Below are 27,680 nucleotides of genomic sequence, written 5' to 3'. Positions count from 1 at the left end.
GTTCTCTCGCTTTCAAACTAAAGCAAAAGTTTTCAGATTGGGAACGACTGCTATACTTTCCGGTCTGGCTAGGGGCGGCTGTTTACTCCCGCTGGATGCCAGAAAAACATGGCAGGACGAACCATCTGACTAAATCACAGAACGCCGCTCTGAGGCACACCTCAGGGCGTCACCACAGCTTTCTGCAGTCTGGCTTCCAAATGCAAAGGGGTGGATACCCTGCACGCACTGCAGGCGTACACAAGTAGCATTGCCCACACGCAGACGCAGGCGCGCACACACGTCCAAGTCCACACACACACACATGTGTACACATTCATACACATATACATCTGAGAGACACACACCGTACACACACACTTGTACGCACAAAAATACACATATATGCTCACACACACGTGCGTGCGCACACACACCAACACACGTACACACACACGCACGCACACGCACATACCTGCATGCACACTTCACCCTAACCCTAACCTTAGCCGTCCTAAAATAGTTGATGACAAGTGACCACTGGGTCGATGACTTATTCAGGGTTAACCAATCAGAGGTTAAGGTTAGGGTTCTCAGTGCGGTGCCACCGAGGGGCTCCCTACTCTTTTAAAGCACTGATACGCGCCAGATGTTGGTGGGCGTCGTAAGTCAGCCTGCCTCTTTTAATGCTTTGCTTTCTGGGGGCGCTAAGTGATGTCACAAAACATCTGGTTCATTCTACCAAAAACCTGTGCTTTGGTCATTTGTTTGCGGAAGGAGAGTGAGAAGAGAGGAGGGAGGAAAGGAAAGGAAAAGGTGAGAGATGGGGGAGAGGAGAGGAGAGAGGGATGGGATGGGGAGAGGAGAGAGGAGAGGTGAAGAGAGGAGACGATAGAGGGAGGAGATGGAGGGGGGATATTGTGGGGGGATAGGAGAGAAGAGGAAGAAGAGGATAGGAGAGAAGAGGAAAGAGGGAGAGAAAAGGGAGAAAGAGGAGAGAATGGAACTGAGTTTGTGTACATTCGGTGGGTTTAGCGACTCGACCAGAGGGATAAAGAGTGGACTGCCCTCATTTGGTGACTGACAGAACTGCAACATTACCCAAACCTCTTTAATCTCATACACATACATCTGAAAGCAAGAGCTTTTGGATACCTGCCACCAAGCCATATCCCAAGTCATTATGGCTGCTGGCCTTTAAAGATATATCTCCCATTAAGATAATTGCTCCACAATAACATTATTTTAGGAAGAAATAAACTGTATTGCTACATCATTTTGCAAATGGGAAGCAAGTCGTTACACATGCATTTGCTCTGATTGAAACTGTGCCGTAAAACAGAGGAATGGACTGTGGGACGCTGAGTACTCGAAACTTCCTGAGCCCCGCGGTGGCTGGCTTGGCTGATGAGGCCGTCTCAGCCCTGGTTCTGCGGAGCCTGCCTCGGAGCGCCCCCCGCTGGGCCCTCCCAGAACCTTCCAGGGTCCCTGGGGTGCCGACGCCGCAAACCCTACTGGTCGGACCACTAGGAGTGCCGTGGGAGTGGCAACACTTCACAACAGCAGGAGGTGGTTTAATGGAGCGCTACCAGTATCAGCTGTTGCATTTGTGATGTTACAGCTCATCGATTCGAGATTTTTTGAGAGGATGAAACAGACCCTTCTCATGGCACGGTTTGAGAACACAGCACTGAAAAATGTCCCTTGAGGCAAATTCGCGACTAAACATAGATATATAGAAGCAGTCCATATACATTACCATCTGTTGGCTTGAAGTGACTCACACCCAATATCTCAATCGAAATCGTCATTGTGCGTCGCCGACGTATTCTTGCGTAACTCTGAACATTTCCCTCTTACCCGCGATTCCTCTTCAAAGAATAAAAACAACAACATCAAGTAAGCGACCACTTTGCCAATCAATCAAGTCCTCCAGGTCCCCCCCCCACCCCCCCCCCCAAAGAGCCACATAATGGCCCTGGTTATTGTGGCGTCGCTTAACGAGTGATCAAGCTGTCATTTGCCATTCACACACCCCAACACCCGCCCCACTCACACTCCCGTGAATATAGGCTCCCCCACTCAGTAAGTACCTTCGCCAGTAAGGACCTTCTCAAGATAGTGCCGGTCGCAAGGCGCTCCACATTTGATGGCAATTAGCAGGATCGGTGACTCATATGTCGCTGCCCACCGGAGCGAGAAGCGTCCTTCACGCCGTCACTGCTGGCCCGCTCCCGCGTTATAACGGAACGTTTTCTTCCCTGCCGCACGTATGTGTGTGTGTCTGTGGGGGGGGGGGGGGGGGGTTAAGGACTGGGGAGGGTTCGAGAGGTTGGTGGTGTATGTTGGCTCTGTTCTGAATCAGCTGCTCTAACCCTGGCGACGATAAAGACCGTTACATTAGATAAACGGTAAGAGACACATCAACGGTGTGATGACCTATATATCATCCTCGCATCGCTCGGCTGCAGCTGGTGCCGCCCCGCCTACCAACTGCCACTTCCATAAATTATAGGGTTAGGGTTAACCCTGTAGGGTTAGGGGTAGGGAAGGGGTAGGGTAGGAGTAGGGTAAGGGTTAGGTGGAGCCTCCCATGGTGTAGTCTGTAGGTTAGGGCTAGGTGGAGGCTGGAGCCCCCTGTGGTGTAGACAGTAGGTTAGGGTTGGGGGTGGGGGTGAGGGTAGGGTTAGGGTTAGGGTTAGGGCTAACCCTCAGTTGGACTCTTTCCAACTGAGGCAAGCCCTAGTTGGAAGCCCTAACCCTAACCCTAACCCTAACTGACACGCAAGACAGGTGGACAGACAGACAGTATCCCACTGTATCCTAACCCTTCCCCTAACCCTAGGGTTAGGGGTTAGGGTTAGGGTTAGGTTTAGTGTAGGAATGGGTAATTGCTAGGCTGCAATAAAACAATATGAACCTATGGAGTGCTGGACGTTTCTGCATTCTCCGAAGCGCTATCTTCGGGTGATGGAAACAGGTCTTTATAGGAGTTCATAAAAACTTCATGGGCCTCTTTAGTGGATTCTGCATTGTAGCTGTAAAATAGAACAAAGGCCTAAGTGAAAATGCTGTTTGCTGTTGTGCTCAATAAAGAAAAAAGGAACATTTCCAAAAAAATATATAAGGTCAATGGCTTTCAGCCAGAACTATAGGAACAGTACCTGCCCCGGAGTCCACTGATTGTAGACAGCGACCTCAGAAAGTTTTAATCGATCCTAGTATTTTGAAAGGCTAGGTATAAACAAAAAGTAAACATTGGGACTCCATGCACTTTTTCAAACCCTCTAAATATAGCCTATATTAAGCGCAAACTGTCTACTCAACATCCATATCTTAAACATGAGTGGTCATCACAAATATAGTGCAAATAAATACATAGGTGGGTTTGCATACATGCTGCATATGCACTGGTGTCCCTACCCGACACCGCCGGGTTACTGTTACGCTATAAGCCTTCGCAGCCTATATGATGAGTGGGCTTACTTACATGTCTTACGATATGCTGCAGTGGGTCGGGGGTCAAAGATAGCATTAGAGCGTCTAAAAGCAGTGAAGCACTAATTGCATCAGCGACCCCTCGCTGTAAGACAGAGCGGGGCAGGGAGAGAATGAGCATATGAAGGGGATAAAGATGTTATGGAGTGGCCAGGGGGGGCTCAAGACGGGGGGAGGGGTTGTTTTGTTGCTGGTGTTTTCTAGACGATAGAGTCCTCTCTCGGTCGCTGCTGCGGAGCCCGTACAGCTTCGGTTCCCAGCCATGTTCAGCAGGGTGAAGAACCTATGGGCTGGACCGAAACCACCATCCTCCCCGAAGACCCCGGACACCTCTACGGCTGCCCGGGTAGGAGGAGCTCTGTTCTGACCGTTTGACACGTTTGTGCATAGTGCATCCATCTTCCACCCTCTCTCGCTCTCTTAATGTGTTGTCTATTGTTGTAGTGTAGTTTATTTGCCTTTTGTTTGAGTGTCTGTACTGTCTGTATGTATTCCTTTTTTGTAAAGCGTCTTTGAGTACTTAGAAAAGCGCTGTAAAAAAAAAGATCTATTATTATATTTATTATCTTGCATTGAGTAAACCGCGGTGTATTCTTAAACTATATGATGAAGTATCGAAAAAACAAATTTTGGATGGTTGTCTCAGTTGGGTCAACAGTGGTCGTAAAAGTCACCCATGCTGCCTCCATCTTTCATACTGATGCCTGTTTGTTATCGATGCTGCCCCGAGCTTTAACTTGTTGCAGCGCATCAGTAATTGAGAAGACAACAACACCAAGATAAGATCAGATGTACTCAATTCATTCCAGATCGGGAAGTTGGGTGACAGAGCCGAACGTATACATGCAACGAGAAACAGATTATTCATAGAAATATAAAGAGTGAAAATGTTACGAGTCATTGACAGTTGAGGTAAACATAATTTACTGTATATATGTTACATTATTGACATTAATACAAATCTGGACGTGCATGATTAAGTTTAACAATTTCCTTTTATTTATCCCCTAACCTAGCACAATGACAATGATGACTAAAATCTTTTCCTGACGTCTTGTTCAAGAAGTTTTTGTACTGGTTGTTATCTACCACTGTTCCTCTTCCATACGTTCCTTTCGAGCATCTATTGACTGCCATTTTTCACTAGAAGGCATATTCAAATCTCTTTCATTTTTAATTAAGGGTTATGTCGCAAGCACCCGCAAGAGTTGAGAGTGCTTTGTCAAACGCCAAAGGATTTATCCTGAGGAAAAAATTGACTTGAAATTAAAATGACTTTTTAATGGTGTTGGCCTGACTAATGAACGTGAGTGTTTGACTTCATTGACTTGTTATTTGTTAGGAGAAGAAGCCAGAGGATAAGGAGAATGAGGCTAAAAACGTGGGCACGTCTAAGGGTAAGTCATATTCTGGTGAATTACATAACAGCATACGTCCTCAAACCTACATTCTACTCTAGAGGGTGTTGAGGCCGGGTTGGGCAGCCTTGTCATGATGCTAGTGGGAATACATTGTACACTACAGCTACTTGTCAAATATCAGATATCCTCTGTTCATCTGCAGTTTTTTAAAATCCACTAAATCATCTACAAATGTTGATGACTCCACTAATATAATAAAAATCCCAAATCTGCTCTTAGCCAGACGTTCTTGCAGGAGCTTCTTAAATGTGTGGTGGTTATCTGCCAGCTGTGAGCTGAGCTGAATGTGTTTTCGGACAAATTGCTCCAGGTCACAAAAGTAGAAGATGTCTGGTAATAGTGTCTGACTCAGTGACCAGATCCCTTTCACCATGCCATTCTCCAGACACTGGCATCGACAAATCCCCACACTTATTTATCCGTGTCTGACTCTCGCTTCCATCCTGGGGCTGCACTCCATCCTACACATAGTGACTCTGCTCCCTCACTTGATAATCACCGGCAATAGGATCTGTTTCTCAGTGACTTGGTATGGCTGGTTCTCTACAGCAGACACATTATGTACATTCTGAGCACATTCTGAGTGCAAGGTGAGGCAGTTAAAAGGACAGACGTGTACAAATGTCCATTTCAATTGACTGATAGTTGTTGTATAATGTAAATTAGCACAACTTTGCAGCGGCAAGAGGGTCCATCTCAAAGTAGAAAGGTACCGGGTTCAATCCCCTGTGTGTGCAGCCTTACCAGTTGGCGTCCAAGAGCAAGATGCCCCATCCTCCTACCTACTGCTCGATGACATGTGTCTGTATTCTCTGTTGGTCGAAGAACTGAATTATAACGGCTCAGCCAATTCTCCCCTCTTTTACAGAGCCGGCTCCAGCCTCAAGCCCAGCCTCCCCACCAGCATCAGCTCCACCTCCAGACCCAAACCCTGCACCAGTCCAGGGTCCCGGCCCTACACCTGCACCAGCCCCAGCTCAAGCCCCTACACCTGCACCAGCCCCAGCTCAAGCCCCTACACCTGCACCAGCCCCAGCTCAAGCCCCTACAGTTGCGCCAGCCCCAGCTCAAGGCCCTACACCTACGCCAGCTCCAGCTCCAGCTCCAGGCGCTACACCTGCAGGCGAACCCGGAAAAGAAGGGTGAGCCAAGTTCTGCTAACCTCAATCCACGCTATCACGGCTCCCTTCATAAAGTTCATTATTACAACATCAATAGAATACAGCCTTTTCACACAGGCATCCTCATAGGACATATACATTTATGCCATTTAGCAGACGCTTTTATCCAAACGCAACTTACAATAAGTACATTTCTCAAAAAAAGTGAAAAAATATACAGCCGTCGGTACAGCAAGGATGTTCATGGAACCAGACAATCGCTAAATTAACCCATTCCCCATACACAAGAAAGATAGCTAGGATAAGATGCTACATAACTAAGTACTATAACTAAATACAACATACAATGAATGAACGCATACATTAAGTGCCAGGACGTACAACATACAACAAGTAGGAGTGTCGGGAAGGGGAGGCTAAGCAGAGCCTACGTGAACTCTGAACGACGACAAACATAGGTATCGCTTATGACGCTAATCACGGGACTGCTCTTTTCACGTAGCAGGCTAGGGGGTCATCCCTATGTTCCCCAGGTCCTATGTTCCCCGGGTGCAAAAGGGTTAGGGTCAGGGTTTGGAGTTATGGTTGGGGTGAGGGTTAACCTTAAACCTAACCCTAACCATAACCAATCGGAGGAGAGCCATTCTAACCAATCAAAGGCGAATCAGAGGCAAAAAAAGGCGGTACTTGCCTCTACCATCCTACGGAAAAAAGATTTGCTCACAGGGTCCTATGTTCCCCGGTCACATACAAAGCGGGGAACATAGGACCCGGGGAATATAGGACCCGGGGAACATAGGTACGCTCCCCAGGGCAGCACGGTTAGTAGACTCAAGCCAGTGACGCTATCATGTATCGACCATGTGCCCTGGATCATCGACGGAGAACAGCAGTAATTAGTGTTTTGAGCGGCAACTGCTCTTGTTCATTATCATGATCGTTCACATCAGCGATAGATCCCTTTGGAGGTATTCATGCAGTGTCAGGCGATGCAGTTAAGCTGCTCTGTGCCATTCTACAGTTGTGTAGAGAGGTTGCTGCGCAGTGGAGGCTCACAGCATTACTGTAGTCTCTTTTATGCTTACGTCTGCCAAGAGATCCACACTCACAAATTGGTGTTAAATGAATCACCCGGGGAAGACTAATTAATCATATTCCCTGATGAGATTGCCTGTAAACAATATGCACGCAGACGCACGCACGTCACACACGCTCACGCATGCACACAAACACACACGCATAAACACACATAGATACACACACACAAACATACATAGATAGACACACACACAAACACACATAGATACGCAAACAAAAATACATTAACACACACGCACGCACACATGCTGTTATACACAGCAAAACACTTTTAAACACAATCTTAAAAGTAATGCTGAAAATCATAAACATTGATTCATATTTCATTTGAAAACAACATTTCGATTGAAGACACTCACATTAACACTGTGTGTGTGTGTGTGTGTGTGTGTGTGTGTGTGTGTGTGTGTGTGTGTGTGTGTGTGTGTGTGTGTGTGTGTGTGTGTGTGTGTATGCCTGTGTGTGCGTGTATGTGCGTGGTGTTAGCACATGCATACGTGCCTGCTTGTGTGCGTGTGTGCGTGTGCGTGTGCGTGTGCGTGTGCGTGTGTGTGTGTGTGTGTGTGTGTGTGTGTGTGTGTGTGTGATCCATGGTATAGCCCCCATGGTAGAGCAACATGCAGATTAGTGGAGAGATGAACTAAAAGTGGATTAACAGCTTTCAAGCTTTCTGGCGCTAAGAAGCTCAGTAGCTCTGCTTATGGCCAAGCAATCAAAGTAGTGGAGGTGGCAGAGAGAGAGAGAGAGAGAGAGAGAGAGAGACGGCGAGAGAGAGAGAGAGAGAGAGAGAGAGACGGCGAGAGAGAGAGAGAGAGAGAGAGAGAGAGAGAGAGAGAGAGAGAGAGAGAGAGAGAGAGAGAGAGAGAGAGAGAGAGAGAGAGAGAGACAGTACACTCCTCTGCACCAAGGCGTCATGTTCTGCCAAAGGCAACACTTCACTGTTCCTTGAAAGGATTTATGGGTACTTTCCAGTGTTGTTGTTAGTGTATTGATGATGAAATGATGGTGTTTAGGTGTAATAACTGCAAAGCCGTAATTTAGCAGAAGTAGTGTTGCCAATGTTTTTTTCTCAAGAAACTAAAACCATCTGTCTTAACGATGGCACAAAAAAGCAATAATTATCAAGAACATACAAAACATACTTATGAAGATACAGTCTATTCCAAGTGATGTTATAATACATAACAATTCAGCTTTTTCTGATGAATAGCGGTTCACACGGAAGCTAACATTGTGCTTTCTGTCACTAGAAGTGCCATATCGTTATGGATTTTAGGTCATTAAGATAATTCCAGGTTTACTCCTTATTAAACCTTCACACTGGTTGGCCTATACCAAAATTACAACAGAGCTGTCATGGTTGGAAGCAAAAACATGTTTTTGTCCTGCTGGTAGTAAAAAATGTGTTTGTTACTGACTTTAGATTCATAAGCAGTGTGGCAGTACCATTCTTTCCACCTGTTGAATTAGAGATGTTGCTTTGCATAGTTGGGTGCAGTTTGTAATATGTCCACTAGATGGCACCATATCATCATTGTGTCGTCAACAAAACCAATAATGCCCCTTTAAATATGTGTTTTAGTTCAACTGGTATATTTGACGCAAATCAGACATTTCTAACAGCTCACCGTTACGATATGTTTTGTGAGGTATATGTCATGGTACTGCTGTTTGGAAGAACACAGTGGGATTTAACCATGTCACATATTTCTCCTTTAGGGAAGAAATGCCTCCTCCTGAGCCCCGACCCGTCGTAATCAACCAGTACTCAGACGAGCAGCTCCTGGCCATCGTCAAGAAGATGAGGGAGAGAACGGAGCACTACAAGGAGAAGGTGTTGGACCAGTATGCTTCCTCCCCCGAGATCACTCCGCCTGTTAGTAAGTAACCGTGAGGAACGCACTCTGTGTACCGTCTTATTTGGGTATTGCACCGTTGAAGACATATCCTGTACTGTTGCTCCTTACACACACAAAATAAAACAGAGATACACACACACGCGTGACGCACGCACACACCCCCACCCACCCACCCACCCACACCCACACACACACACACACACAACTACAAACACACACACACACACACACACACACACACACACACACACACACACACACACACACACACACACACACACACACACACACACACACACACACACACACACACACACACACACACACACACACTCATCTTCTAAATAACAACAACAATAACAATGTAGTAATGGTTTTCAAACTTACGCTACCGTTCTGTTCTTCCACTTCCAGCACCGTTGCTCGGCAAGGACCGCTACGCCCGAGTGATGGAGGAGAGGACGAGGCAGGCGGAGGAGGACCGCATCGTGAAGGAGGAGGTGGACAAGAAGAAGAAAGAGGAACAGGAGCAGAAGAAGAAGGAGGCCGACCAGAAGAAGAAGGAGACGGAGGAGCAGAAGAAGGAGGAGATGGCAGCGCTGGCGCTGGAGAAGCAGAAGGAGAAGAAGAAGCTGGCCGAGGTGGCGCTCGCCTCGGTGGACGCCGTGCTGAGGCCATTGGAGGAGGCCATGGACTCTGTGCTGGGACACACCATCGACCCCTTCACAGGTATTATGGGATGCCTTTCTGAGTCACGTTCAGATGACTTGATGGGTCATGCAGGGGGACGTTTCCGCAACAGCTGCTCTGCTGGAGACAGTTGAAGATTAGATAAAAAATATAAAACTTGAAAGTACTGTAAAGCGATACAAATATTGATATTGAAAAAACATGTATGAATCAAATGCCAATGTAAAAATAAACACATATACATAATAAACATAATGCATATTGCAAAACACAGACAGAGAATGGGTCATCATCACAATAATATACATTCTAGAAGTGGATGTATAGTCAGGAGTTTAACGTTAGGAACCCTTAGTTTTAATCTTAGCTTTTCTGTCTAAAATAAAACCATTGTAAAACCTTAGAGATGACATATAGATGATGATATGAGCGTGGAATGGTTTCCCATGTTTTTTTAATGCGTTCCATTTTTATAACAACGTGTTGAGGGGCCTTAACTGAGCTAAACTAAAAATATATGAATCAGAATCCAACCCGCGTCAACACTTTACAACCCATGATATGCCCATTGGAGCCCAGAATAAACAACAAAAAACAACAAAATATTTACAATCCAAAAAGACTCCCTTCCCATCACCATCAAAAAATCCGAACCGAATCCACCCCGCTCAGCCCTTCCATTCACCCGCTCTCCCCATGCCCAGACCGGGTGTACATCGCGTGGCTCAGCCTGGTGACGCTGGCCTTCAACTACAACCTCTGGTTCTCCACGGCCCGCCTCTGCTTCCCCTACCACACGGCCGAGGCCATCCCCTACTGGTTCCTGCTGGACTCGCTGGCCGACCTGGTCTACCTGGTGGACTGCCTCCTCTTCCAGCCGCGCAAGCAGTTTGTCAAGGGCGGCGACGTCATAGTAAGTGAAGGGTCTGAGCCGGGTGGAAACAGGAAATGACCTTTTTTGGTCATTGCTAACTGAGGTGTTTTTCTATGTATGCTGGAGATATAGAGTGAGCAGGGGTTGATGTTTCACTGGACGGTCAAAACAAGTTTGTTTGAAGATGTTTTTTTAAGTTTTTGGTCAAGGGGAAAATATAAAAATATGTATTTATGTAGCTTTTCTCCTTTCATTTAATTAATTGTTTTCTGTTTGTTATTCATACTTTGATGTGTAAGGTGAGTATGGCTGTTCTTACCTTGTCTGCATTTGTCTCTTTGTTTTTCAGAAAGACAGGCTGTTAACCAAGAAGAACTACAGGAACACTGAGCGCTTTAAGGTATTGGGTTCAGGCAATTAGTTGGTCATGTTGATGCTGATATTTCCAAATTCATAGAGGCAAATTAGCACTGCCAAAGGTTTTGTATGAAATTAATAAAAGCTAGCTATTTTTTCTTACATTTGTCTCTTTCCTTCAACAGACGGACATGATGTGTCTCATACCTTTTGATCTGTTGTACATGCAATTTGGCTTCAAATCCATCTTCAGAGCAAATCGCCTGCTAAAGGTACAATCCATATAAAAATGTATGCGTAACTTACAATTATTTTCATAGTAGATTGATCAAACAATAATTATTTCCATTAATCGATTAATAAATTATTGTAGAAAATCTCTGAAATAACAGAAAATTACATCAAAACTTACCAGAGTCCCAAGTTAGTCTTTAATTTATATTATATAGTCTTTCCTTTTTTTCTATTAGCCAAATATCAGAATTTTTGCAGTATTAGGTATTTGTACTTACAAATTACCAAAACTATTAAACAATTTTCATATTTTATTTGATTGAGATTGGTTACAGCTCTAATACGTAGAGACTGTGTTTGTGAAATAATTCAAAAGGTGATAACTCTTCGTTCTTACCCCTGTAAGGCAGAGACGTTCTTTGAGTTCAGTGATCGTTTGGAGAGCCTGATGACCAAAGCCTACATCTGGAGGTATGACGACAAAAACACACATGTTATATCAACATGTTTGAAACATAATTTGTTAATAAATTATTTTGTTCTTTGCCCGTTACAAATAATCAAAAGAAGAGAGAGAGAGAGAGAGAGAGAGAGAGAGAGAGAGAGAGAGAGAGAGAGAGAGAGAGAGAGAGAGAGAGAGAGAGAGAGAGAGAGAAAAAAAAAAAAAAAAAAAAAAAAAAAGCTTCTTGCTTGTGGTTACAGAGTGATTCGGACCATTGGCTACCTTCTCTTCATGCTCCACATCAACGCATGCTTCTACTACGTGGCTTCAGATTACCAGGGCATCGGCCAGACCAAGTGGGTCTACTCTGGCAAGGGGAGCGCGTGAGTCATTCACTTTGATTTATGTTTCTTTTTTAATGCTTTTGAATACATTATACCAAAGAAGCTATTCAGAAATCTACATGCAAATGTAATGTTTATTTTTTACATATCTGTGGCAACTTGCAAAGCAAAAAAAAAGATTGACAACATTTCAAAAAAAAATTCAGCATTAGCCCTTTTAGTTTTAAATGTATGTTTAATTCAATTTTAAATTGTATTTATATTTAACAAATGCAGATAACTACATGTGCTGACAATAAAGTCCCTAATTTCCCTACCTGGTAACTCAATGGTATTTTTCTATCTCTACTGCTGCCGTATAGTTACCTCAGCTGCTTCTTTTATGCTGAGAAGTCACTGCTGATGATTGCAGAGTTGCCCCTCCCTGACTCCATGTTCGGACAGATCTTTCAGATGACTAACTACCTTTTTGGGGCGTTCTTTATGTCCATCTTTCTTGGCCAGGTAGATTTAGCTTACCTCCTTTTTTACCTTTTGAATTTTGAATGTGCTGTACTTTTTTGGTGCTCTACTGTATCATTTGTGTCTTCAATACTTTTAAATTTGTATTTTCTTTATTTATTTTCCTGAGTTCATGTTTAAGGACTTTATACATGAAATATTATTAACTTCTTTCAGCAGCTGTTGTCATGCAGTGAAACAATTTCCCCTCAGAGCCTTTTCAAAATAAAGGTACTTAAGTGTTCAATTACACAAGTCCGCGAGTCGCCTATTGCCCTGAACTAAAAATGACTCTTCCCCAGGAGCCAATCCTTGACTTTTACAGTCTGCATAGAAGATGATCAGCAGGCATAATAAATAATCGGAAGGAAATCAATCAACAGAAAAATAGCTGAAATTGCAACACATTTACCGAACCTCACCACGCAGAAGCAAGGCCCCTGTTCCGAGCCCCCATTTTAAAGCCTTGTCGCCCCTTCTCCCCCCCCCCTCTCCACAGGTACCTGCGTTGTTTCTACCACGCGGTCCGCAGTCTCATCAACATCGGGGGTCTTAGCGAGCCCCACACAGTCTTTGAGATTACCTTTCAGATGCTTAACTTTTTCATCGGCGTCTTTGTATTCTCCAGTCTGATTGGCCAGGTAAAACAGCCAGAGCCGACCAATAGGAATACAATGGAGAGAGAGGAGAACCCTCCCCTAGTATGTCCCAGAGCGCCGTTCCGTTCCGTTAGTTTCTGGTTAGATCTATCAGCTCCCTCAGTGTCTCTCTCTGTCTGTTTTGGTTTTGTGTGTCAAGGTAGTGCGGGAGGAGTGGTGTAGAATGGGTGCAGTAGCTTTAGTGCTGTATATACCATCCTTGAATGGTCAGAAAGGTTATTAGAACATGTTCTGCAACATTCATCAATTGCGGATGGTATTGCACAATAGGATGACAAAAAAAGGTGCATTTGAAGTTTATACAAGGAGTTTAAACACTGTGTTGAATCCGTTTTGATACAGCTGTTTAACAACCCAAATCAATCAAATCAAAATCACCACAGTAGGTATTAAATATAAATGTGCATCCCCTCGTATTGTGTATTCTCTTCCAAACTAGTTTGCGCTGTGATTACAGAGGAGGTACAGCCTGGGAAATGTAGTCTTGATCCTGCAGGATTTAACCCCAGTTTTGAGACTCCTTGTACGACCGACAAGTAATGCAAACACACTTTGTAGCACACTGTGTTCCTCCTATTGTGTTTTGACTCCGTCTCTCACTGGGTGTGTCAGATGAGGGATGTGATAGGCGCTGCCACCACAGGACAGACCTACTTCCGGACCTCCATGGACAACACCGTGTCCTACATGGTGAACAACAACATACCCGCTTTGGTGCAGAACCGCATCCGTACCTGGTACACGTACACCTGGGACGCCCAGGGCATGCTGGGTAAGTGAGGTCCCACTCATGGAGGGGTCGGATGGATGTTAAGGGTCAGTGTTGGGTTCTTCTAACGAACGTTGCATAAGGAACAGGACTTGAGTGTGGAGCAGACTAGACCGGCAGGATGAGACCGAATTTTTTCAGAATTATACCATTATTTTAGTACCATCGACAAAATGGCACCGGTTACTTGGGGCTGAGACTAAAACCAAAAACACATGGGATTTGGGGTTCCCTGTTACTTTCAGTGAAAGATTATTTTTTTCTTTTAGTCCTGTCCGGATTATTTTGAAGAGATAATGATTTTATTGTTTCGTTGCCATTTGTTAAGAATTTGCTCCCTCCAGTAATTCTTTCATTGGTCATTCTTATCGAGGGAGGATTTTGAGGGTAGGCCTTTTATTTTGAAAGCATTTTGTTGGTATATCTTTTTGGCGCTCTTGTCTCCCCTCTTTACTCCCAGATGAGTCCGAGCTGCTGGACAAGATGCCCCTGGTAATGAGAACTGCCATCGCTGTGGACATCAACTTGGCCACCTTCCAGAAGATCGCTCTGTTTCAGGTGACAGAGTGCCCTGCACATTCAACACGCACGTGACACCACAACCACTAGGGTGCACTCACTGAGGCTTACAATGCAATTTTCTGTGTTGATTTCATCCCACCCAGGGCTGTGACCAGCAGATGCTGTTGGACATGTTGCTGAGGCTAAAATCCATCATCTATCTTCCGGGCGACTTCGTGGTGAAGAAGGTCAGTAAAGACATGGCATGTCTTACAGCAGGAGTTCCCATTTAACCTGAACTTCCACTGCTCTTGAATAAGTTGGACATAACTTTTGAGTGTTTAAATGTGTTTCGATCAATGCACTCTTTCAATTTATAGGGCTAAGAAAATACCCTTTGCACCTGCATTTTTAAACGTCTTTCCTACATGAAGAAGTGACTGTGGTCTTTTCTGCTCTCCACTGTCTGCTGGACAGGGGGACATCGGTAAAGAGATGTACATCATCAAAAGTGGAGCGGTGCAGGTGGTGGGAGGACCGGACAACAGCATAGTGTTTGTCACGCTGAAGGCCGGCTGTGTCTTTGGAGAAATCAGGCATGGATCTTTTACCAACGTTGTATGTTTTTGACACACAACCAGCATGTTAATGCTGGTGCACCATACGTGTATATAGAACTTATTTCAGTCGGCACACAACAACAGAAAAATACCCAAGCCAACATGGAGTCTGACTCAGGCTGTCATGTTGTTTTTTCCCCACAAGTCTGCTGCAGTCTTCCAAAGATGGCGGTAACCGGAGAACGGCTAACGTGAAAGCTCACGGCTTTGCCAACCTCTTCGTCCTGGAGAAGAAGGATCTGTTTGACATCCTGGTGCACTACCCAGAGTCCCAGAAGGTGCTGGCCAGGAAGGGAAAGTGAGTCTAGAAGGGGAGGGTGGGGGGGATTGATATCACTAGATAGTGGAGGTAAAAGTAGAACAACTCTTAGTTCAAGTGTTTAAATGATCAAGAGATTAATTCAGTATCAGAATCTAAATTGTGTGTATTTGTCTGCGCGCGTGCGTGCGTGCGTGCGTGCGTGTGCGTGTGCGTGTGTGTGTGATCTGAAAGGAAACTAATGAAGGCCAAAGGTCCGGCGGCCAAGATAGAAGAACAGAAGAAGACGGGTCTGGCACTCTTCGGACCCAAACCCCCCACTCCCAAACTCCTGCGCGCTTTTGGTGGGAACTTCAACAAGCTACTAAAACTCAAGGTTATCCGAAGCTTACTTCTCACGTGAAACAATCAGGGTTGTTATAATAGAAACGCAGGTGAGCAGAAGTCCTTACTAACTCTTCCCTTTTCCCCTCTCCAGAACGCGGCTTCATAACGTGGAATCCGAGGCCATACGTTTTTTGTACTTTCTTATTCTTTGTTGCTTTAATGGAGGTGAATGCACAGTGTGTTTTGAACCTTCCTGTCATGAGTTTGCGTAGATGTCTCTTAGTCTGGGTAATTTGGTTGGTGTGAGATATTTGAAAGAGATTCTACAAATGTAAATATATTCACTCGCTTGTGGGGATGATATTTTGTTGTTATATTATTATTATTATGTTATACTCATTTTAAATATAAAGTTGTATTTGTCCTTTTCGTTGCCATCACTTTTTATCAGTTTGCTAATAATACACAATAATACAGTGCCTAACATAAGGATGATATTTTATAGTCAGGTCTCCAAATGACATGGCAAAACATAACTGGATGTGTGCTTTGCGTTGTCTGCAATAACATCTTTGTGAATAAATCTATTATCCTGCTAACCTGAAGTCTTCCCCTCTGTTGTTTTGGAGTGGTTGCATTTGGACATGACTGCTGTGGAGAGCGACTGAGAGGTGTGCTATAATCCCCTGAGCTATACTGAGACGCAGTCAGGACTTAATTAACCAAATGCTCTCACTGTTGCTCTCACAATCAGGTCACTCTCTCTCTCTCCCTTTCTGTCGTTCTTCTCTTTATCCCCAGAAAACCTTTGGCACTCATATTTCAACGTTTATTAACCTTTTTCTTAAACTGCAAAAATGTTTCAGCCAAAACAAAGGAATCACACAAGTTAGCTAATCATATCATAAGTAGGCCTAAGTAAAGCCTCCCTTATAACGTATTTATCAACATATGTTGTTTTATTTTGAGTAGCGACAGTACTTTTACCTGGACCTTCCCAGGCCCCGATGTGTGTCAATTCTGCTATGAATACCACAGCGTGGGCCCTACTGTACCGTTGGCTACGAGGTCAGGACGGCTGATCTCCCCCAGCAGGGGGGGATTAACCAATGAGACTGCTAGGGGTTGAACCGTGCTCGCCGGTTGCTCTGATCAAACTCAAGAGCTCCGCAGCTCGGCCAAGCGCGCTTTGCCTCACGGGCAATGTTCAACACATTCAAGCGGTTCATCGGGGCCCCGGAGCCGCCGGCCGAATCCCCGATCAGCCCCTCCCGGCTACTCTCTGCTAAACCCGCCACCGCTGCTGCTCCACCTGCGACGGTAGGAACGCTTTATTGGGATCGGGAGCTGTTGAAGAAGTGATTCAGTAATGCCCTTCCTTTAGAAAGTGGTCATCTTACGAGGAGTCTCAGTATTCTGACCCTTTTTTTCCCCGAGTCACACTTTTGTATTTAGCCTACTTACTCTATGTTGACTAAATTGGTCATATATATAGTTATGTGCTACTATACTATAGTTATTAACATTGAGTTTTAATTCCACGGAACGCTGGAATTAACACTTTAAATAATGTAGCATATTTTGTATTCATTAAAATCCATGCACTGTTTGAACTCTGTGTCAACAAGAAGCTTGTTCTATGTAGAGATACAATAACTGGATTTAACACAGGCTTTGGCTGTGTTCCGAGAAAGTCTGACGCAGCTTGGCAGTGTTGTGGACAAAAGCCCCCCAGATGAATGTGTTCTTGAATTGGCTAGATTTAGGCTTTTGAGATGGTAGTTATTGAAGCTGAAGAGTGTACCTGTGTATGTCTAACCCTAACCCAATTCATCATACCATACTGTCATTCACGACATTTGGAGTGAATAGCCTAAAGGTTTGGGTTTGGATCTCCGTTCTTAGACATACAATCAGTAGAGGTGATGAAGGTCCCTGTTTAAAACCATCCTGAAAAACGGCTAAGGTTTTGTATTGTTTTGAGTAAAATACAATCTGAAATAGATGATGTCTGATGCTACTATAACACCATTATGTTTTGATGGGTTAACAGGAGGTGAAGCCTCCAGAAAAGAAAGAGGAAGAGAAGAAAGATGAACCCAAACCGGGTAACCAAAAATACTCAATACTTGTCTTGTACAAAATATAAATGGTGTTTTAACACTTAAACCTCTATTTTAATTGTACTTCTATTGGATTGGATTGAGTCGGGGATGATTGAAGTCTATTTATCTGCTCTACTTATCGAGGTCATGTTTTTCATCCTCTTCCTTCCCATCCACAGCAGCTGAAGCTCCGCCTACTACACCTGCACCAGCCCCAGCACCAGAGCCGACGCCAGCCCCCACCACGGGTCCAGCACCTGCACCCGCTGCTACCGCCCCAGCACCCACACCGACCCCAGCACCCACACCGGCCCCGGCACCTACACCAGCCGCAGCACCCGCCGGAGCCCCAGTTCTTGCAGATGGAGTGGCCATGTAAGGCGTAAAAAAAACAAAACTAATCACCACAAGACATTATCGGACATAGTTTGGTAAAATCACCGCCTGGGGTTAGATGATTGACCGCATCCATAGTCATTCGACCCAACTTTGAACTATAGAAATTATCAAACATGTGGTCCCACCTAAATTGCTCATGTAGGTAAACAACAATAAACTACAATTAGTCGTCAATGAAGTAGCTCTTTGTCGGTAGGTGCGTCAATGCAAACATAAAACACCAGTAGGGGTCCAGCATGTGTATTTCAGCGATAAGACTGCAGCTGTTTGCCAGCAAGACACTGCCTTCTCTCTGGACCTACGGTCACAATATGACTTGCTGAGTAGCGCTCCTAGCTTAGCTTTGCGAGGGATTAGGGAGCTAAGAGGTTTTGTTTCTCACCAAGACCCTGGTAACCTGGTCAGGGAGTTCTTTCTCACTACTTCTTCTATTTTTAGGAGAATTTAGAAAAATGTCTACACCATTATTTAGTTATAGATAGAAAATATAGATATTGTGGAATTACAGGGAGAGCGGATTGGACTCAGAGAAAAATAGAAGAGGAAGCCCATCAGCCTAGTTCTGTTTATCTTCAACTTGAGCGACGTGAGCCATGAAGATTGCATTGCCATGAATTCTATTAAATTTAATTAAACTAGTTAGCATCACATACCTGTGATGCTGACGATTAGCTCTGTTCCTCCTCAATAAGTTTCCCTTTCCCTGACTCAACGCCGCCACTCTATTCCTCCCAGCCTCGCTGTCCTGTTCGAGCTGTCCTCCACTTTCTGGGGCGCCTCGTTGGCTCACCGGGTAGAGCGAGTACCACACAGGCTCAGTCCTGAACTGAGCCTCGAACCCGGGTCCAGTGACCCGGGTTCGAGTCCTGCCCGTGGCCCTTTGCTGCGTGTCCTCCCCTCTATATCCCATACCCTCCCCTCTATCTCCCATATCTTCCTCCCTGTCTGACTCAATAACAAAGCATAAAAAAATCCTCTTCTTCTCGGCCTGGTGTCGGCAGTGATGAGCCTCCGCCCTCTCGCACGCCCACCCCCCCGCCGGTGGTGTACCAGCGCTTCGTGGACGACACGCTCCGGTACGTCTCCAGGCAGCTGAGGGACCGGGTGGTGAGGTACAAGGAGAAGGTCATCGACCCCTACGCCACCTCGCCGGAGATCACCCCGCCTATCAGTAGGTCTTCACGGACGCAAGCACACGCACGCACACACGCGTGCACTGCACTGCACTGCACACACACACGCACACACACACAACTACATGCATAGTTGCTCGTTAAAATGCATCTGATTTTTTTTCTTATTTATCGGACACACGACGTGTAACCAGAACCCCTGCCCCCTCACTCCGTCCTCTCTCCCCAGCCCCCCTCCTGAGGACGGCCGACTACATCAAGCTGAAGGAGGCCGAGCGCGTCGCCAAGGAGGAGGCGGACAAGAAGAAGGCAGAGGAAGCGGCCAAGAAGGCGGAGGACAAGAAGAAGAAGGACGAGGAGAAGCGGCTGGAGGCGGAGCAGAAGGCCGAAGAGGAGAGGCTGGCCGAGGAGGCCAGGAAGGCGGCCAAGTTCCTGCCCGACCTCAGCTGCGCCCCGGTCGACATGCTGTTCCACCCCGTGGAGGAGATGCTGGACGGGGTGCTGGGCAACACCATCGACCCGTTCACCGGTAGGTTGAAGCCGTGTACCCGGACGCCAACCCCCGCGATCCACTTCTCAGAGCGGTTATGAGCTTATGAAAAAACAGTGATGATATTTAAAATTAGGGATCGACCGCTTTCCGATTTTCTTCAACCGATGTTTGGAGCCAATACTGCTTTTGCTCCCTCAATTTACATAATAAAAATTTAACAAAGATGAAAACAAATGTTCAATTTAAAAAATGAACATGTATTGAACTGTCTATCTGTAAATCATGCCGGGAAAAAAATGTCGGCAAACGCAGCAACCACGCATCGGCCGATGCTGATACACGTAAAAAATGCTAATGTCGGCCCGATATATCGGTCGATAAATAGTTTAAATAAACTACATACATAAAAATATCAGTTAGTAGGCAAGTGATAAGAAATCTGTTAGTATGTAAAGACTCTTTACATACTAGAGATTGCATTGCTTTGACTGGTTTAGCTCGCTCATGTACGTTTGCATTTGGGTTGTGGGTGGTGGATGCAGACGGCCATGGGTCCACGCAGACGGCCATGGGTCCACCGACTCGCTCTGCCTATCCACTGGTGTCATGATCAGTGGCACCTCAAGCGCCACTATTTGGCCTTCCGATATAGTCTACCTTCAGGCTTTCCTGCACAACGACTGGAGACTGGAAATCAAGGCTTAGTCATGTGAAATTAAAGGATGTTGAGTTATTGTCATGTTCAGTAAAAAAAAAGATTGGAAACAAAGACTTATTGGAACTAGCTATGTGAATCTGGTTGATGAAATAACGGAGTTTCAGTGTGTGAAAAAGGTTGATAAAGTGATAGAAATAATTAACTGGAAACAATATGCCAACCATTAAGAGATACATTTTAAATTATTTTAGTGCTTTAAAACATACTATCTATTTGGAATCAAATGGACATTTTTTTTTGCTTTTTAGCTTGTAGTGTTTGTACGTTTGAGAGGCCGTCCCTCTTCCTCTTAAAAAGGTGCACAACCTCAACACCCCCCACCCCTTCGCAGACCGTCGCTACGTCACCTGGCTGGCTGTTGTGGCGGTGGCCTTAAACTACAACATCTGGATCATCCCTGTTCGCCTCGTCTTCCCTTACCACAACGCCGCCAACAACCCCTACTGGCTCTTCTTCGACGCCCTCGCGGACCTGGTCAACGTGATCGACATCATGGTCTGGCAACCGCGACTGCAGTTTGTCAAAGGGGGCGACATCGTGGTGAGAGACCCGAGGAGATGTGTTGGGACTATGAGTGGGGGTTCTTTAGTGTCCTTTCGTTCTGGACAAGGGAATGACTTGTGTCCCGGCAGATGACAGTAATGGATGGCGAACCAGATAGTCAAATACACATTTATTACACTGAATGGAAACGTTTTTTGACATTTACTGTACAACAAACAACTAAACTGGATGCATTGCCTTTCAGAAAGATAGGAATCTGAGCAAACCACATTACCGCTCATCTTACCGATTTAAGGTGAGGATCGACACTCAAAGCATGTTTAAGATAAGAAGATGGTTTTGAAATGCTTTATCTATCCGCTTTTTCGCTAGAGATTTGAAAAACAAACCCCATTGTGGGTCATTCGTATTTTTCCTTTGTAGTAATTGTATTGCACCATTAAGCAACGCCTAGACAAAGTCCTACCGTACGTGAATCTTCATCCTTTCATTCGACCTGTTGGGCCACAGACTGATCTCGTGAGCCTCATCCCATTCGATGTGCTGGGTGTCTACTACGGCTTCAACTCTGTGTTCAGATTGAACCGGATCATAAGGGTAAAGCAATCTTATCCCTTCCACTATCAAAAGGTCAAATGGAGCACATCATATGTCATGAATGTTGGACAAAGTAGATCTGATGGATGCATGGTGTCCTTTCTCATTGACGTGCACGTCGCTCATTTGTCTCTGTAGATTGAATACTTCTTTGAGTTCAGTGATCGTCTTGAGAGCATCATGGCCAAAGCCTACATCTGGAGGTAAGAGGTTCACGCTTTAAAGATGATCGGACGGACCTCAAAACTATCCAAACCACACCATCTAGACCTTCTCTTATTCAACACATCTTTATTTCTGTCAGGTCAACACAGTGGTAACACACACTTATATTTGCAAGACTGTCCATCTTTTGATGACCTTGGACGCTTAGATAGATAGATATATACTTTATTAATCCCGAGGGAAATTCAAGAGTAATTAATACATTTTTAACATAATTATAATAATTATAATAATAATTTATAATAATTAATACACTTGAAGGTAGAATATTAGTAGCATTTGTTGCTTGTAGTATTATTGATGAAATAAAATGAGAGATAATAATAATAATAATAATAAATAAATAATTCACTAAGACTTTTTATATCGTTAAGTAATGGATCAACCGTATCCCCCTCCATGTGACGGAACCCAACGTACCCCGACACCAAAAGGCTGCATGAAAACAAAAAACATTCAAATCCTTCCATAACCCCCCATATGTTGACCAACAAGGCATTTTGAGTTCCTTTCTGAGTTCCTTTCTGAGTTCCTTTCTGAGTTCCTTCCAATGACATGGAAGTGTCCAGCAGATGTAAGCATTCCTTCCACCAGAGTTATCACCTTTCCTCCCCCTTCTCCCCCAGAGTGATCACCTTTCCTCCCCCTTCTCCCCCAGAGTGATCCGCACCACAGGCTACCTGCTGTACGCCCTGCACATCAATGCCTGCCTTTTCTACGTGGCGTCTCTTTACCAGGGCCTGTCCACCACCGACTGGGTCTACAACGGCCAGGGGAGCGCGTACGTACACGCCGCAGTCTCCCCAACACATGGCTACAGCAGCTCTGTTGACCAGGGCACACACGCGCGCTCCCGCACACACACACACACACACACACACACACACACACACACACACACACACACACACACACACACACACACACACACACACACACACACACACACACACACACACACACACACACACACCCCTCCATGGACAGGCTCTGAATAATTAAAATAAAATTAGATTCAAGCTGATTCTTGCCTGCACACCCATAGTTAACCTGCAGTCTACCCAGAATGCCTGTACTTCATAATGATCCGAGACTCATCCGCTCTCTGTCTTGAGGAAAGGCCTCTGTTGAATGACTGACCTCAGGGACTGTCCCAGCTGACCCTCTGTCCTTCTGGGGGCTCCACAGATACCTGAGGTGCTACTACTACGCCGTGCGCAGCCTGATCAACATCGGGGGGCTCCCGGTGCCGCAGACGGTCTTCGAGATCACCTTCCAGCTGTGTAACTTCTTCGTGGGCGTCTTCGTGTTCTCCAGTCTGATTGGACAGGTTTGTTCGGATGCTACAATCTCTTACACCTGTTGGTTAGTCAAGCACAGGTGGTTTGGTTAAAGCCCTGCATTGCAATACCCCTGCTACCATACCTTTTAGGATGCGAGAAAAATATTTATTAAGTCCCAATGCGTAGTATTGCATTATCATAGTATTGTACTATACATAGTAAAATACCAAGATATTGTACTACATCCGGTCGCATTTTGCAGTATACAAGCCGACATGCATTTTTGACTATTCTGTCCCCAAATCCTCTGCACAGCAGTAGATACGTTACATTGAGTGAGCCCCTATGAAAGTCGATGGGTGCGCTAATCGGTGAAATCACCTGTAGTATGTCTACAGGTGTATCGCATACTGTGTGCAACACTATGTACTTAGTAAGGGTAGCTGCAGTACGTACTGCAAGTAAAAAGGGAAAAGTGTACCATTTGGAACGTGGCCCCTGGGAGCATCCCAGAGTATGTGTGATAGGAAAGGACAGGTGTGGCTTGTTAAGTTAAGTCTGCAGGCATGCCAGGGCGCTTAATTAACATCATGAGGTACACCTGCGTTGGCCCCTACCGTTCTGCCTCTGTGATTATGGCCTATTACTACCGTGGATAGCAAACAATAGTTCCCAGTCCCATTTTATTCCTTTCTTTCTAGATTTCTTGCTTGTTTAATAATTTTCTTGCTCTAGTTCTGTCTTTCTGTCTTTCTTTATTTACCTGTGTTGCTTTCTGTAGTTTAATATTGATATTTATAATGATGTGTATATATATATATCATTATTTTCTTCAATCTCTCTCCGACCGTTCCAGATGAGAGACGTCATCGGCGCGGCCACGGCGGGCGAGACGTACTTCCGCGCGTCCATGGACGGCTGCGTGTCCTACATGAACAGCAACAGCATCCCCAAGTTTGTGCAGAACCGCGTGCGCACCTGGTACAACTACACCTGGGCGGCGCAGGGCATGCTGGGTAAGGCTCAGAGGGACCGGGGAGATGTCATTGGGTAGGATGAGGAGGGCAGCAGCCCAGGAAGTAGAGCGGGTTGGCTTGTAACCGCAAGGTTGCTAAGTTAGATCCCTTGCTCCTCCTAGCCGAGTGTCGAGGTGTCCCTGAGCAAGGCACCTAACCCTAGCTGCTCCCGACGAGGAGCAGCTGGATAAACGCAGCCCTAACCCTAACCCTTACCATTATGATGAGGAGTTTGTTTGTATGTGCCAGTTAACAGAGGCTATTACTGGGTTCTAACAACACCACCACATTGTATAGCTTCAACAAGTTCTTGTTTTTTAGATCAACAAAATGAAGTTGGAGTTGAAGTGTTGCTGAGGAAAGAGCACATAGAGCTGCCGTTGCCCAATCAAACTTTGGATTAAATGAAAAAATATAAATAAAAACTGTTGCTCTCACTCAAAGTCAAAATCAAAGTGTTTTAATTTGTGACATGCACAGTTTCGAAACACGGCCACAGTAAAATACATATTGACATGGAAAGCAACAAATCTGTGGAAGCCACAGTATCCATTAACAAATTAATTTTACCAAAAAGAGTCACAAATATGGTGAAAAATAGCAAAGATATGGTAAGACATATCTACACTAGCTGAAATCCCGTCGATTGGAAAAAGGGGAATGTAGCCTATTTACCCTGCTGGTTATGGACGAAGGCAGAGTACGAATGGACATTAAGGATATTTAACCAAATCACGCTGTACCTTCATCGTCCCCCAGATGAGTCCGAGCTGCTGGATAAGATGCCCCTGGTGATGAGAATGGCCATCGCTGTGGACATCAACCTGGCCACCTTCCAGAAGATCGCTCTGTTTCAGGTGGGCTGCTACAATCCGGCCGTTGCCCTTTATATTTAACAATCCTCTCTCATATTGAGTTCTACATGGTATGTATATGCAGTGGCGGCGCCAGGGGGGGGCTAGGGGGCGCTAGAGCACCCCCTAGATTGGACATAGCACCCCCATAGCACCCCCAAGAAAATAATGGTTTATTTATTATTGTTATTTAATTTCATTCTGAGTTCTTAATAAAATGTATTGTGTGATAATAATATTTTAATCACAAAAGAAAATAACAGATTGAAATAAACAGATTGTTCACGTAGCACGACACAGACACGTTGCGTGCGTGAACGTGATTGTTCAATGAGTAGTAGGCTAAGTAACAGTAATCCTTGCGATCGGTCAATTTTAAATCAAGCGTTCACAAAATCATATACACTTTTTGATCTCTTATTATTGTGGTTTTGAGTGCCTACTGTTTGGTTTCATTCATGTTTTGATTGTGACCTAAAATAATATACTCTTTTTGAAAGCATTTCTGACTCTTTGCCTGTTTAAGTTAATTCTGTCTGACATTCTAATCTGCCGTCTTTAGTTAGAAGTGTATTGAACTTGGTATGTTTAGTTTAATTTGTCGCTCATGGTAGTGGTGACCTGGTAGTCATCTGGCGCAAACTTTAATCCACACACTGAAGTAAGTGAAGTATTTGGGATTACGTTATCTATAACATCTCCATTTTAACCGTCGGAGATGAACGCGGCTTTGTGCGCGTCCGTCAGAAGTAGCCTAATGACAATAATAATACGATCGATTTGAATGGCGCTTTTTTTGTACCAAAGACCCGTTAGAGAGCAAACGTGTAAACATATGTGACGATATGGTGGGGAGGTGTTGTAGTAGAGAAAAATGAGACTCATATGCTATCACCCTAATTTCATAGCACCCTCAGTAAAACGCCGAGCACCCCCATAGCACCACCAGAAAAAAATCTCTGGCGCCGCCACTGTGTATATGGCATAACTATGTATAAAAGGAGTATCATGAGTAAGACTTTATAGTAAGTTATACGAGTCACAGCTTTCGTCTATACGTCTGTTACGAAAGTAGGGTTCATTATATAATCGTAATTAGTGGTTGTCAGATACATACATTTGCAGTAAAGGACGTAATGAATGTTATAAATATGAGTAACATGGTGTTGTCTCAACAGGGCTGTGACCAGCAGATGCTGGTGGACATGTTACTGAGACTCAAGTCCATCGTGTATCTACCTGGAGACTTTGTTGTCAAGAAGGTCAGTGCACCGGTCTGTGCTTGCCTTAGTCAGGGCTCTGCGACCAGGGGTCTTGTGTTTGCCTTGGTCAGGGCTCTGCGACAAGGAAAGAGAGCGTAATAACATCGTGATGCATAGTAATCTGTGCAACACTGTCCTCTGGTGGCCGTTGTTAGCAGTTCTCCCACTCACCTCAATCTGCTCTAACTGTGGCTGCCCCCCCTCTCTGTCTGCTGGACAGGGGGACATCGGTAAAGAGATGTACGTCATCAAAAGCGGTGCAGTGCAGGTGGTGGGGGGACCAGACAACAGCATAGTGTTTGTCACGCTGAAGGCCGGCTGTGTCTTTGGAGAAATCAGGTATGGATCTACAATTGTGTCTTATGTTGTGCCATATAGCCTGTTAAGTCACATGCCACTTAAGTGAACATCAAGACCCCCCCTGCCCCCTCTACAGTCTCCTACAGTCGGCCAAAGATGGCGGCAACCGACGAACGGCAAACGTGAAAGCTCACGGCTTCGCCAACCTCTTCGTCCTGGAGAAGAAGGATCTGTTTGACATCCTGGTGCACTACCCAGAGTCCCAGAAGGTGCTGGCCAGGAAGGGAAAGTACGTTGTTTGGTTGTTTATTCGACGTTGAGTTGATTGAACATTGAATGTTTCACAGATGCAACATCTGCAACTGTGTTATTTACAAATCCTGCAAGAGATTATATTGTATTTCCTGTTGATTCTGCGTGTGTGCGTGTGCGTGTGTGTGTGTGTGTGTGCGTGCGTGCGCCATCGTAAAGGAATCTAATGAAGGCCAAGGGTCCCGTTGCTGCCAAGGGAGTGACGGACAAGAGGGGGCTTTCGTTGTTCGGACCCAAGCCACCCACACCCAAAATGCTAAGAGCCTTCGGCCAAGGAGGCCTTCTGGGCAAACTCAAGGTGAAGTATGGGAGCACAGGGCATCGTCAACTCACAATGGTTATGATTGAGTTCCAAATGGGAATACACCAGTTGATCATTGCTAAAACCCGCCCAGTTCATCCAAAAGGGGTTCATTTGAGAACATGCATTTTTTTATGTGTGACGTACCTTTCCTTGCTTCACTCCAACATACACCTACTTACTTTGTCTGATTTCATCATTACTATTTGTATTATTATTCATTATTTATTTGGGTTAAATAATGAATAATTAAGGTATTGCATCAAACATTTTCTATTCAAACTGATTTGACTTCTTACTGTTGAGGTGTTAAGCGTTCTTTATCGAGTTGGGAAAATTGGGACGTTCCGTATGAAGTTATTATTATTACATCATGGCTGATTTCCGGTCTGTATTCTCTCCAGGCACTGAGGGCAAAGGAACAGTCCTGAGCATGCTCAGTTCATCAGTTCATCAGCTCATCCCTTCCATTGGCAGAGGTGATTCGTCATACACCTTTGTTCCTAGTTTTTTTTCCACCTTACCTTGCTTTGTGCTATATATACTGTAATATATATATATATATATATAAATATATATATATATATATATATATATATATATAAAAAAAAACTCTTTCTAAACC

The 27,680-nt window shown here is 44.9% G+C and overlaps 2 protein-coding genes across 2 annotated transcripts; both read left to right on the top strand.

Annotated features, from left to right (window-relative positions):
- Positions 1-1,325: 1,325 nt before the first annotated feature.
- On the top strand, positions 1,326-15,766 carry LOC130377683 (cyclic nucleotide-gated cation channel beta-3-like). The gene is made up of 18 exons (XM_056584838.1): positions 1,326-1,472; positions 4,820-4,874; positions 5,767-6,040; positions 8,837-8,997; positions 9,391-9,705; positions 10,371-10,579; positions 10,890-10,940; positions 11,083-11,169; positions 11,538-11,602; positions 11,834-11,956; positions 12,918-13,059; positions 13,690-13,849; positions 14,307-14,404; positions 14,512-14,595; positions 14,825-14,943; positions 15,113-15,265; positions 15,461-15,602; positions 15,705-15,766. The coding sequence occupies exons 1-18, from the start codon at positions 1,326-1,328 to the stop codon at positions 15,717-15,719; spliced, it is 2,400 nt and encodes a 799-aa protein (XP_056440813.1). The 3' UTR covers positions 15,720-15,766.
- A 990-nt stretch (positions 15,767-16,756) lies between these two features.
- Positions 16,757-27,637, top strand: LOC130377682 (cyclic nucleotide-gated cation channel beta-3-like). Its single transcript, XM_056584837.1, has 18 exons — positions 16,757-16,873; positions 17,607-17,661; positions 17,838-18,033; positions 19,059-19,228; positions 19,420-19,719; positions 20,733-20,941; positions 21,150-21,200; positions 21,416-21,502; positions 21,641-21,705; positions 22,386-22,508; positions 22,916-23,057; positions 23,867-24,026; positions 24,786-24,883; positions 26,059-26,142; positions 26,363-26,481; positions 26,579-26,731; positions 26,914-27,052; positions 27,460-27,637. Exons 1-18 carry the CDS (start codon positions 16,757-16,759, stop codon positions 27,484-27,486), a joined length of 2,295 nt encoding a protein of 764 aa, XP_056440812.1. The 3' UTR covers positions 27,487-27,637.
- Positions 27,638-27,680: the final 43 nt, after the last annotated feature.

This window comes from Gadus chalcogrammus, chromosome 23, assembly GCF_026213295.1.
Source record: "Gadus chalcogrammus isolate NIFS_2021 chromosome 23, NIFS_Gcha_1.0, whole genome shotgun sequence".
NCBI classification, from domain to species: Eukaryota; Metazoa; Chordata; class Actinopteri; order Gadiformes; family Gadidae; genus Gadus; species Gadus chalcogrammus.
Note: the sequence above shows the minus strand (reverse complement) of the source record. Positions and strands in the feature narration are given on the sequence as shown.